Source organism: Callorhinus ursinus, unplaced genomic scaffold (assembly GCF_003265705.2).
Source record: "Callorhinus ursinus isolate GAN/ISIS: 27379988/994484 unplaced genomic scaffold, GSC_fseal_2.0 scaffold66, whole genome shotgun sequence".
Classification (NCBI taxonomy): domain Eukaryota; kingdom Metazoa; phylum Chordata; class Mammalia; order Carnivora; family Otariidae; genus Callorhinus; species Callorhinus ursinus.
Window position 1 is genome coordinate 7,910,422 of NW_027397128.1, and position 12,164 is coordinate 7,922,585.

At 47.5% G+C, this 12,164-nt stretch overlaps 1 protein-coding gene across 1 annotated transcript; it reads right to left on the bottom strand.

Moving 5' to 3' along the window:
• Positions 1-1,696: 1,696 nt before the first annotated feature.
• RPS4X (ribosomal protein S4 X-linked) lies at positions 1,697-7,460 on the bottom strand. Its single transcript, XM_025851830.2, has 7 exons — positions 7,395-7,460; positions 6,267-6,344; positions 5,601-5,781; positions 5,104-5,201; positions 3,470-3,641; positions 2,622-2,779; positions 1,697-1,867 (listed from the first exon to the last, which is right to left on the bottom strand). Exons 1-7 carry the CDS (start codon positions 7,395-7,397, stop codon positions 1,766-1,768), a joined length of 792 nt encoding a protein of 263 aa, XP_025707615.1. The 5' UTR covers positions 7,398-7,460; the 3' UTR covers positions 1,697-1,765.
• Between the last annotated feature and the right edge of the window lie 4,704 nt (positions 7,461-12,164).

A 12,164-nucleotide genomic window follows, 5' to 3' on the forward strand; every position in this document is an offset into this window, starting at 1 on the left:
TTAAATTAAAAGTGGTGAGACACAGAAGGATCTGTAGGATAGTGGGTTTTTTTTTTTTTTTGAAGATTTTTTATTTGATAGAGACAGTGAGACACAGTGAGAGAGGGAACACAAGCAGGGGGAATGGGAGAGGGAGAAGCAGGCTTTCCGCTGAGCAGGGAGCCTGATGCGGGGCTCGATCCCAGGACCCTGAGACCATGACCTGAGCCGAAGGCAGATGTCTAACGACTGAGCCACCCAGGCGCCCCTGTAGGATACTGTTTGTTTTTGTTTTTTTTTTTTAAGATTTTATTTGAAAGAGAGAATGAGAGAGAGAGAGAAAACATGAGAGGAGGGAGGGTCAGAGGGAGAAGCAGACTCCCTCCTGAGCAGGGAGCCCGATGCGGGACTTGATCCTGGAACTCCAGGATCATGACCTGAGCCGAAGGCAGTCACTTAGCCAACTGAGCCACCCAGGCGCCCTGTAGGACACTGGTTCTTAACACAAGGCAATTTTGCTCCCCAAGAGGGATCTGGCTACTTCTGGAGTCATTTTGGGATCACAACTGGGCACAATGGGAAGGCACGCTCTCACATCTAGTGGTCAGAGGCCAGGGATGCGGTCTAACATCCCACAATACACAGGACAGCCACCCACAGGTTACCTGGACCAATAGTATAAAGGTTGATCAGCCCTGCTATAGGAAGTAAAGGTGGTTTTTAAGACATGTCTTATAGGGGAACAGGAACGAGAGAGCTGACCCTTGTAGCAAGTGAAAACAATCATGAAGACTGGTGGGCAGGGCACCTAGGTGGCTCAATTGGTTAAGCCTCTTGATTTTGGCTCAGGTTCATCTCAGGGTCCTGGGACAGAGCCCCAGGGCAGGCTCTGGGCTCAGCAGGGACTCAAGCTGCTTGAGAATTCCTCTGTCCCACCTCTAAAATAAATCTTAAGATTGGTGGGCAAGGGGCACCTGGATGGTTCAGTTGGTGGAGCAACCGACTCTTTGGTTTTGGCTTGTCATGATCCCAGGGTCATGAGATTGAGGCGGATACTGGGCTCCCTGCTCAGTGGGGTGTCTGCTGGAGATTCTCTCTCCCTCTGCCCCTCCCTAAAATTAATCTTAATTATTAAGTTTGGTGGGCAAGCCTGACATGACCCTACACACTCCAGGAAGCAGGAACAAGTTGCCTTTCTACAGGAGTTTTGTTCTGCAGTCCCCCAAGGAATGAGGTGAGCACTGCAGTGGAAGCTGGAGACACTAGACTAAGTCCAAGTAAGTTCACAGCTTTGTAATATCAAGGGCCCAGACATTTATGATCATGTCCACAGCTGGAGATTTCCACCCTGGGTGAGATCAAGCTGGGTAAGAATGGGAAAAACAGATGAGCCAGTGCAATGAAGACCAGAGGAAGGAGGGCACTGATTTTTGTTAAGTGAAGAGTCAATAGGACAGAGGAGTTCTTGGCCACAAACTCTGGGCCGCCTGGCTCTCTCCGCTCCTGGGTTACTTGCTGCTCCTTTGTCAAGTCTGGTGTGTTCTCCCTCCCACCACCCAGAGTCCTATCTAAAGACAGACACAGGAAGCCCTACATCACAGAGTGCCTAAGCCTGCCCGAGGGATCAGTCTACTTTTCATGGTCTAAGTCAAACAGCAGGCAGCTGTAAATGAACACAAAACCCCAACCTGGACCACAACAAACACCAAAGAGACAATTCATCGTGCTGTATGACCTTTAATTAAGTATATATAATGTCTTCCAATCACGTCACCTAGGGACCATTTTACCCACTGCTCTGTTTGGCAGCCAGTCTCTTGTCTCTCTCTTCAGCGATGGTGAGGCGGATACCCTTTCCACGGGGAAGAGAAATCCACGGTTTGTTGCCCTGCGGGAGAAAACGAGCAGCATTACAAATCCACCACACACTAACTTCCATTGGCAGCTTGGCACACGCGGCATCTGCCATCCCCTTTAAAGAAACAGGCCTGAGAGTGTTTAGCAACAGCCAGGCAGTCTTAAGACATTTAGATGCCAGTTTAGCAGAAATATTCACTGCTTGGGCTGCCGGGGTCACCCTATTAATAAACGTGCTGCCCATACATTAGATGCAAACTATAATACCCTTCGTAATGACCTGCAATTATGGAAGTAGCGTCCAAGGCTGACTACTAGCCCCGCCCCCAACCCCACAGGTGCAAATCGAAGAACCTAAGTACAAGTAAGGCATATTCACTCCATTACTGGCACTTTTCTCTTTTTTTTAAGATAATTTATTTATTTGAGAGAGAGAGAGAATGAGAGAGTGAGCATGAGAGGGGGGAAGGTCAGAGGGAGAAGCAGACTCGCCGCTGAGCAGGGAGCCCGATGCAGGACTCATTCCCTGGACTCCAGGATCATGACCTGAGCCGAAGGCAGTCGCCCAACCAACCGAGCCACCAAGGCGCCCATTACTGGCACTTTTCACCAAGCAAGGTGATCAGGTCCCCCCTGGGGAATCTGTGATACTGCAGAAGCCCAGGTTTGCCCCGGCCCCACTCTGTGTGAGCCCTAGCTCAGGAGAGGCCAGCTGGGCGCCACACTCCCGGCAGTACCTGCGTCCACAGGTTTCCCTGGATTAGGGAAGGGACACCCAGACTTACTTTGCCAATAACAAAAATGTTGGAGAGTCGGGTGGCAAAGCTGTTGCCATTGGCATCTTTCACGTGAACCACATCAAACGAACCAGGATGTCTCTCTCTGTTGGTGATCACACCAATTCTTCCCAGGTTGGCACCCCCAGTCACCATACACAGATTACCTAAGGAGAAGAAACAATCTGCTCAGAGCCAGGCACCGTGCCAACTCATAACCTGTTATGATGAATGACAAGAGATAGGCCTAAACCAGGAGGAGTCATTTTTCCCATTTGAATTTACTGCTATGGATAGGTTAGCCAAGCAAGGACACTTAGGGCTCTCTCAGGATTTGCCCCACCCCTCCCCCTCACACCTAAAGATCCACCCAGAATATTCTGAGCATTTGGGCCTCTGGAAATGAACATACTATACTACACCTGGGTGTTTGTTTCTACCCTCCACCGAAGAAAAACCTGTTCAACCTCTCATCTCTCCCCAAAGCCACTCCCCCCTCCCCATTCAGAATACATCCCCATCTCTAACCCTTACTACCCTCACAAAGCCATGCCGAAATGACACAAGTTTTACACATTCCCTGCACATTTCTTCAAATGTCACTTGAGTTGCCCCCTTCCCGATCCCTTACTACATCAAAAGACCTCTAGCTTTGGTTGCTAATTAGGTGCACATCAGAATCACCTAAGAGGGCTCAAGACAACACCAAACTCTGTACCCAGGCCCGGTACAAGTCCTAATGCTTGATTACATGAGAGAGAGAGAGAAGAGCGAAGAACAACTCTTATACTTGGGCTTTAAAGAAAGTGCCCAGAAACAAAATAAAGAGAATGCCCAGGTAGCATGAGACTGCTTACCAGTATCAAACTTGATGAAATCAGTAATCTTTCCAGTCTCCAAATCAATCTGAATGGTATCATTCACCTTGATGAGGGGATCAGGGTAGCGGATGGTGCGTGCATCATGAGTCACCAGATGAGGGATTCCTTTTGTCCCCACAAAGATCTTTCGCACTTTGCACAACTTATACTGGAAATGTAAGTTAGCCACATTTAGTTTAGCTCACGCACCACGCTCCAGAACGTACGAAACAGTAATTTCAGAACCACAAGTCACTGCATTAAAAATGCACAACAGCTCTATGTAGGAACTGCTCGAAAGGCAACAGCTCTACACAGGGACTGCTTGTTTCCCAAACTACCGAACAGGGTCTTGACTTTACTTCCCACCCTCCATCATCTCTTATGCTGTCCCCTTCTCTAGGGTAGTCTTCCTGTTAGGGGTTTTCCTTGTACCACACCCTCATCCGCCCATGTTCAAGTCCGAGGGATCGAAGGCTCTACAACCTCCAAATCCCACAACAGGGGACTCCATCAGTGAGCGGGTTGATCACCCTTCTTTCCTGAGGCTGTTTCAGCCTCATAGGTCCCCCGAATTCGTCCAACCTACCCGCATCTGCCCCCTACCAAGTGCCTCTTAGCAGCTCCTATCACACAATTGAGTTTTGTCCCACAAACTGCAATTGCATTACCAGTTCCCCTAATCAACAAACATTTCACACAAAGCATTTCGACCTCGGACTTTCATTCCCTGACCTCCCTGAAGTAAATCAAATCACCTTGATGCCATCGGACATGCCCTCCAGCTGGCTGATAACAAGGCAGCTAAAGAAATTAGGAGCTGAATCACCCAATTGAATTAACCTTCATTTATAGCCAATAATTCAAGGGGCCTTAAACTTTTGTGTAAAACCACTACAGCAAACTGGATTAAATAATCAATGTCTGTAATCTTTTTGTTTTTTGGAACTATCTCTAACAAATGCCCCAAGGATGACCAGTCTCCTGCACTAACACTTTTCCTTTCCCCCAGAGTAAACCTAGAGCCACAAATGGAGACGTGACAAAGAGCCAATCACATTGGACTAGTATTGGTTTACTGGTCCCTTATGCTTAAAGGACCCATACTTCAGGCACTAATAAATGTTCCTAGAAATCACTCTCCTTGCCTCTAAAAAACAACCTGGAAGCCACCGTTAAACTGGAATTTCTTTTCTGCCATACAACAAGGTGTTAACTTCAAATGGGGATCAATTATTAGATATCCAGCAACGAACTGTGATGCCACTATCAGGACTTTTTTTTAAAAAAAAGATTTATTTATGAGAGTGAGTGAGAGAGAGGGAAAAGCACATTCCCCGCCGACATGGCCCCATCCCAGGACCCTGGATTCATGACCTGAGCTGACAGCAGATGCTTAGCGACTGAGCCACCCCGGCGCCCCTATTGGTAGGACTTTTAATAACATGACATAAAATTGCACACACAGAACCCCACCAAACTGTTACCTGGCTATTTCCAGGTATAAGACTGTTAAGTAATCTTAATCAACCTACCTCGCTGCAATGCACCAGCCCACATACTCACTCCAGGTTCTCACTTAGAACGAAGCAACTTCCATAATGAAGACCCAGCCTGTTTGGAACACTCACCTTGGCCTCCTCAGGTGTTATCCGATGAACAGCAAAGCGACCCTTGGTGTCATAGATCAGACGGAAATTCTCCCCAGTCTTGTCAATGCTGATGACATCTGACAGCAAAACAGTTAACTAGGGTTACTATACAGCCCTACTACCCCATGCTGAGTAACAACCACGCCACTAGAAAAAAACAAAACAAAACAAAACCCTGTGCTTCCCGTTTCAAATACCAACAGGAGCTCCTAAAGGCTTATGATGACAGCTAATCTTTTAATGTTTCAAAACCGTTTTTATGACATGTAAAACTTTAGAGTTGAAATTCGGTTTTGAGAAATGGTTCGTATTATTTACAGCCCTATACTAGGTTAGTAAAGAAACTGAAGGGGACGGTCATGCTTTACTTCTGCGACTGATTAAAAAGCCCACCAATATTCAATATGACTGCCATCTTGGAGAGGAAGACAAAACCCAAAGGAGCCAGCACTGAGTGCCCACCACTAACCACTTACCCATAAAACCAGCAGGGTAGGTTATATCAGTTCGGACCTTGCCATCAATCTTAATAAAACGCTGCATACAGATCTTCTTTACTTCATCTCCTGTTAGGGCATACTTAAGTCTGTTCCTTAGGAAAATGATGAGAGGGAGACATTCTCTCAACTTGTGGGGACCAGTAGATGGGCGAGGAGCCTGTTAAGATGATTTAAAAAAAAATCAGCTTGAACTAATGTTGGAATTCACGCAAACCCACTTCCTACGTCCTGAAATCCATTAACTAGACATCAGACTGTCCCATCAGCCCCCGAATCTGGGTAAACAGGTATTCAAAACTCGTAAAACTATTCCAGACCAGGAAGCTTTATAGCATTTTCCCCTTTCAGAGGTCCAGGCCCATTAGGAAAATTTCAGTTCGCAGTTCATCTAAGTGTACCATGTGGAATGTGGAATAAATGATACAGAGCTATTAACAGTGAGGTGGGGTGCAGCTAAGTAGCACAAGGCCTTCAAAAAGCAGAGGAAGACAAGCACACTCTTCCCATAGCCCTGTGCCCAAGTAACTTATGGATATAGCAATCAGGGATGTCTGGTACATAAATGAGTATAAAATAGGTCGTCTGAACGTGTCCCTTAAGGTACTTACAATTTATAATGTACGCTCACAATATGATACTTACAAACACACCAGTCAGTTTATCCAGCATCCAATGCTTTGGAGCTGCTACACGCTTCAGATGCTTCTTGGGACCACGAGCCTGAAGGAGAATTTCAGGGTTTTAGATTTCGTTGCTGTTAAAACGGCTACAGGTTGTTTCAAGAACAGCTTAGGAATTCTATCAACTTCTTCAAAGAACTGAGTCTCCGTTTCCTCTCCAGCGAAATGTGTACAGTGTTAAAAAGTGTGGGGCGATGACAAACGCATACAGTTATCTAGCAAATACTATATGCCCGAACGACTACAACCCCCCCTCCACTGGACAGAAATCACTAATTACTGTCTCTGAGGGCTCTTCTAAGTATTCTCAAAAAGTTACCGCTAAAAAGCGTGTCCGCTTCTCGAGGTGGTTTTTTCCTAAGAAACTAGGCTCCCAAAATGGCCAGGGGTTGGACCTTGTGGCACGGGGCGAGCCAGCACCAGAAACGGACAAGAGCCCAATCTGTGCTACTGGTTAATCAGTTACATAGAAATGTTTTCCCAACTTCACCACCTCGTTACAAAGTGTCTGCTGTGAGATTCACCTGCCCTTACAGCAAAACCACGTGCCAAGCGCTGTTCCCTCGTACTCTTAAGGCCACGAGCTGAGAGCCGCTTTCACTTTAAAATGCGGAAGCATTTTAACGCTGTCTACACATGCTTACCGGCCACACTACAAGTCGGGCGTGCCAACAAACAAACAAAATGCAAAACCAAAAAAGCAAAACAAAACAGCGACGAAGAGAACGCTTCTTGGCCCAGCGTACACGGCACCCACCCGCCCCGGGGCCCGTCGTCTGCCCGCCCAGCCCGCCCGCCGCTCCGGCCGGAGAAAGCTGTTCCCCTTAGGGTCATGGGATGCGTGGCCGGGCGTGGCCGGGCCAGAGACCGAGGCCTTCCCGCCAGCGGCACCGATTTCCTCCCCCCGCCCGCCTTGCTCCGGGGCCGCCGTTCGCTCTCGCCCTGGAGCCCGCCTGGGCCAACCCGCAGGCCGCAGTGTCTTCGCCTCCACCCGGCCACCCCCTGCGGGAACCCCGGAGCCCCGGGTAGCCCCAGCCCTGGGAGGATGGAAGCTGATGGGCCCCGAGAGCTCGCGAACAAACCTCCTTACCATGGCTGCGCTGGGAACGAAAAGAGACCCGCCTCCTTCCGGTACCCGAGAAAAGAGGCTCGGAGGCTGCGCGCGCGGAGCCTCAAACGCCCCGCCCAGTTCCGCCTTTCCCAGCGCACCCGGATTCTATTTTGCCACCTGCTGGTGGGAGGTCATAGGGCCGAGGCTTGGGCAATTTTCTCCCTCTCGTTTCCAGCCCCCGCCCCAACCAGTATTCGCCGAGCGCCTCCGAGGCGCGCGATCCAGTGTTGGCGGCTGGAGATACAAGATGAGCTACACATGGTCCCTTCCTTCGAGGACAGGGCCAAGTGAGGCTACTTGAAGTCCCACGTACACAAGATTGTATAATCAGTAGAATATATTTAATAGGTATTTAATATTAATTCTGAAACATATTTTGTCTGTCCCTTTTTCCGAGTTCCCTTGAGCCAGCCAACCTGCCCATACTATAAGATGGGAAGAACCAACATTTTTTTTTAAATATTTATTTATTTGGGAGGGAGCGAGAGAGCAGGGGGAGGAGCAGAGGGAGAGGGAGCGAGAGAATCCCAAGCCGACTCCGTGCTGAGCTCGGAGCCCAGGGAGGGGCTGCATCCCACCATCCGGAGATCAGGACCTGAGCGGAAATCAAGAGTCAGAGGCTCAACTGACTGAGCCACCCAGGCGCCCCAGGAAGACCCAACATTTTTATTCTCTCTTGCTTCTCCCAGATCCCCGAGGGGATTGAGTGTAGGGGGCCGGAAGGTAGGGTCCTTGCTTGAACCTTGGCACCCTGCCCCTAACTTCCTGTACCACACTTTTGGCACTTACCATGAAGTCTCAGGGAAGAGAGGAGACATTAGAGACCATCTGGTTATCTCACTAAAACTTAGATCTAATCATACTACTTTCCTACTTTGAAACTGCCCTTGGCCCTCCTGCCCGGTCTCTCAGGTCTCACCGCCTGTCACCTGCCGCCTACTGTGCCTAGACACTCATTGCTCCCTTCCCCCATCCTAACCTCAAAGCTTAAGCCACTCCAAACTATTTACTGCTCTCAGAAAGCTGCCCCTTTCAAGCGTCCTGCCTGTGGACCTGATGATTCCTTAGTTTGGAACTGCCATGGACAGCCCACTCCCCTTTTGGGGCATCTAATCCCACTCCTCAGCCTTGGAGATACATAACCACTCAAGTCCATCCGGCTCTGTAAGCCCGCAGCCCCCTCAGGCAGGGTCAGTCCCACAATCCTCTGCCTCAGAGCCCTTTGTTCCAACTCCGGGACAGAATTTAGCACATTGGGAGTGTAAGGAGTAGTGTCCTTGTCTGTCCTCCACTAGACTGTGAGCATCTCCATAATCTCCATAACAGAGACTGCCCAAATTCATCTGGGCAGTCCCTTTGCCACCCAACAGAGAGCTTGGCGCTGTGTCCAGCACTTGGTAAGTACTTGTTGAATGAATACATTGAGTCAACATCCCACTCATTCTACCAAGTCTTACCGCGCTATCCCTGAGAGTATCCAGCCTGTGCCTAAACTCCTCCCACCGTGGGGTCAAGCTCATTACTCAGGAGGTTCCACTTTATTTTTTTAAAAATTTTATTTATTTATTTGAGAGAGAGAGAGAGCATGAGAGGGGAGAGGGAGAAGCAGACTCCCTGCTGAGTCCCCATCGATGTGGGGACTCGATCCTGGGACTCCAGGATCATGAACTGAGCTGAAGGCAGTCGCTTCACCAACTGAGCCACCCAGGCACCTCAGGAGGTTCCACTTTATATGTCTCTACTCCCCACTTTACGCCTCAGCAGTCTGCAGAGGTGCAAGAGAAGAAAAAAAATGTTGGCTCTTCTCAACCAGCCGGTGCTAACTAGGAGGACAGGGACTCTTCTCTGTCTAAAACTAGGCCCACAGTGAAGCATGCTATAAATGATTATTGGAAAGGAGGGGCAATTGATTGGAGATGGGGATTAGAGAGAGTGAGTTGATGAGACGACGAAGAATGGACGGTGGATTCTGAGGTTTTCGGTCTGAGGTCATTGGGTCTAGTGGCGCAGCGAACAGAAATGATGGGCGTTGATTTGGGAGTGATGAATAACCATGGGACTTCCTGCCAGAGAAGGTAGAAGAAATGGGGGCTAGAGCTGCAGAGCTTTCTTAATCAAGATCACTCAGCCAGTCCGGGGTGGGGGTGGGGTGGGGAGCAGGTCTCTTGCCTCCCAGGTCAGTGGTTTATTTGCTTTCCTACCACAGCTTGTCAAAGGACTTGAGGGAATCAAAGTACCTTTCTCAGTATACATGTTTTTTTCTCTGTCAGTGGTATTTATGCACAAAGACATTCTAACAACAACGAGGGGAATTTGCAAAGAGCTTAAGAAAATCACAAACAGTACCTCCCCAAACACCCTAAACACATCATCTGTATTCATTTGTTCCTTTTCCTGTTCTCATTCTGATCGGTTTGTGTGCATGCATACTTCTACATAATTTTCGTCCTAGCATACAGACCATTTTGTATTCTGCTTTTATTATATAATAAACACTTTCTGAGTTGCTACATAATCTTCATAATTAGTATTTTAACAGCTGCATCATATTCCATTAAATGGATGTCCCATAATTAATAAAAGTTTTCTATTGTTGAACATGAAGTTTTTTGCACTTTTTCTGTGTTATGAATGCCCCTATAGTGAACCGTTTTCCTTCATAAGCTTTTTCCTTCTGTCAAATGATTTCTTTATTTTTGTATTTTTAAGTTTTGAATGATTTCTTTAGAAGAAATCCATTTCTTCACCCAACATTTATTGAGTGCCTACTCTGTGTCAACCTCGGTATTACCAACCAGGGATGCAGACATGATTAAGATCTTGTTCCGGCTCTCAAGGAATTCACATTACAATAGGAGAGGCAAGCTGGGAGGAGGGGACAGAAAACCAGGAGAAGCTCACCAGAGAAAAGATGGTGGCAAAGCAGTCTGGAGCACAGAGGGCTGCCAAAGTTTAAGAATCTTGGACTTTAGCCTGTAGGTGTACAATGGGGGGGGGGCGCGTTGAAAGATTTGAAGGACGACACAGAAATCAGCTTTGTATTTTATAAAGATAACTCCGACGGCTCCCTGTAGAATGAAATGAAGGAAGTGTCAGTGGCTTGGAGGAGATGGGTCAGGGCTATTTCAACGATACATGCAAGAAACAGCAGGTGAGACCCACATCTGTGACTGTGAGTAGTAGGAAGAGGCAGATTCAAAAGACATCGCAGGGGCGCCTGGGTGACTCAGTCGGTGAAGCATCTGCCTTCAGCTCACGTCCTGTTTCCAGAATCCTGGGATCGAATCCGTCTGGCTTCCTGCTCGGCGGGGAGTCCCCTTCTCCCTCTGCCCTTCCCCCCTGCTCGTGATCTCTCCCTCTCCCTTACGCTCTCTCGCTCTCGCTCTCGCTCTCTCTCTCGCTCTCTCAAATAAATAAATAAAATCTAAAAAAAAAAAACACATTGCAAATGGAGTATTGGCAGGATCTGATGGAAAAGATGAATGTGCAGGAGTGAGGGACAAAGAGGTAATTAGGATGACTCCCAGGTTTCTGGCTTGGTGACTCAGTGGTGCATTCACAGGGGAAAAGGAGGAGGCGTCCTTGGTGTGACTGAGATGCACAGCTGAGGAGGGGGACATCAGATTGGAGATGTCTTATAGACCCAGGTCTGAGCTCAGGTGCGTGACCCGGGCTGGGGACTACTCACGTTTGGAAGAACTGGGCTCAGTCCACAAGAGTGGTTGGCAATAACTGTTGGAGAGGGAGCACTATGTTAAGAGTCGGAGCACTTTGAGGTAGTGTCTGTGTATTGCCAAAAACCTTTCTCCGAAGATCCTTGCAATTATACTATCCTCGTGCCAGCCCGGTAATTACTTATTTTTTTTAATTTTCACTAATGTGATTGTTCTAATTTGCACTTAAAAAACCACTTGTGAGGTTGAACATTTTGCCATATGCGTACTTAGCCCGTTCCATTTCCTCTTGTGTGAAGTATCTCTGCCCATTTATCTTTGGGGGACATGTTATGTTTTTCTGATCGATTTGCATGTGTGCTTTATGAAACATGGAAGTTCATCTTTTGTCATATTTGAGGCGGATATTTTTACCATTTGGTTATTTTCCTTTTGGTTACATTTTTCTGTGTACAACGTTTCAAAATTTTATAGAACTAAATCTATCGATCTTTTTTCTCTTGCTATTTCTTCTTGTCAATTCAAAGCTTAGAAGGTTACCATCAGTTCAAAGATCTGCTAAATACTCAATTCTATTTAACAGCATATATCTAATTCTGTATCACCTTGGGGTTGATAAAGACAAATAAAATAAATAAAAAGACAAAATTCTATTTTCTGTAATAGAATGTATTGAATGATCTTTCCCCGCTCTATTGTGTTCTAAGAACTGCCTTAGCATTAAATGAGATCGCATAATACATGGTTCTATTTCTGTAAGTGTGGGCTTGGGAGATGGAGTGTATGGTGAGGAGAGAACTGAGACATGAGTCCCCAGGTATCCTGTCCCAGGTTACCAGAGGGAAGGGACATGTATGAGTGGTTCCTGGTCATAAGCAAAGCTATGAGTGCAGCAGTCCAAACCCCCTCCCTCCCCATCTTAAAGAGTAGCCCTTCATGCCTCATATTCCTTGATCCACCAATTGTCAGCAACCCATGAGCCAGCACCGCTTACTCCTTCATTTCTCACATTGCTGGGACAAAGTGAGGTGGAGTGGAAAGAGCACAGTTTGGTCTGTCTGTGTGCACTTGAGCA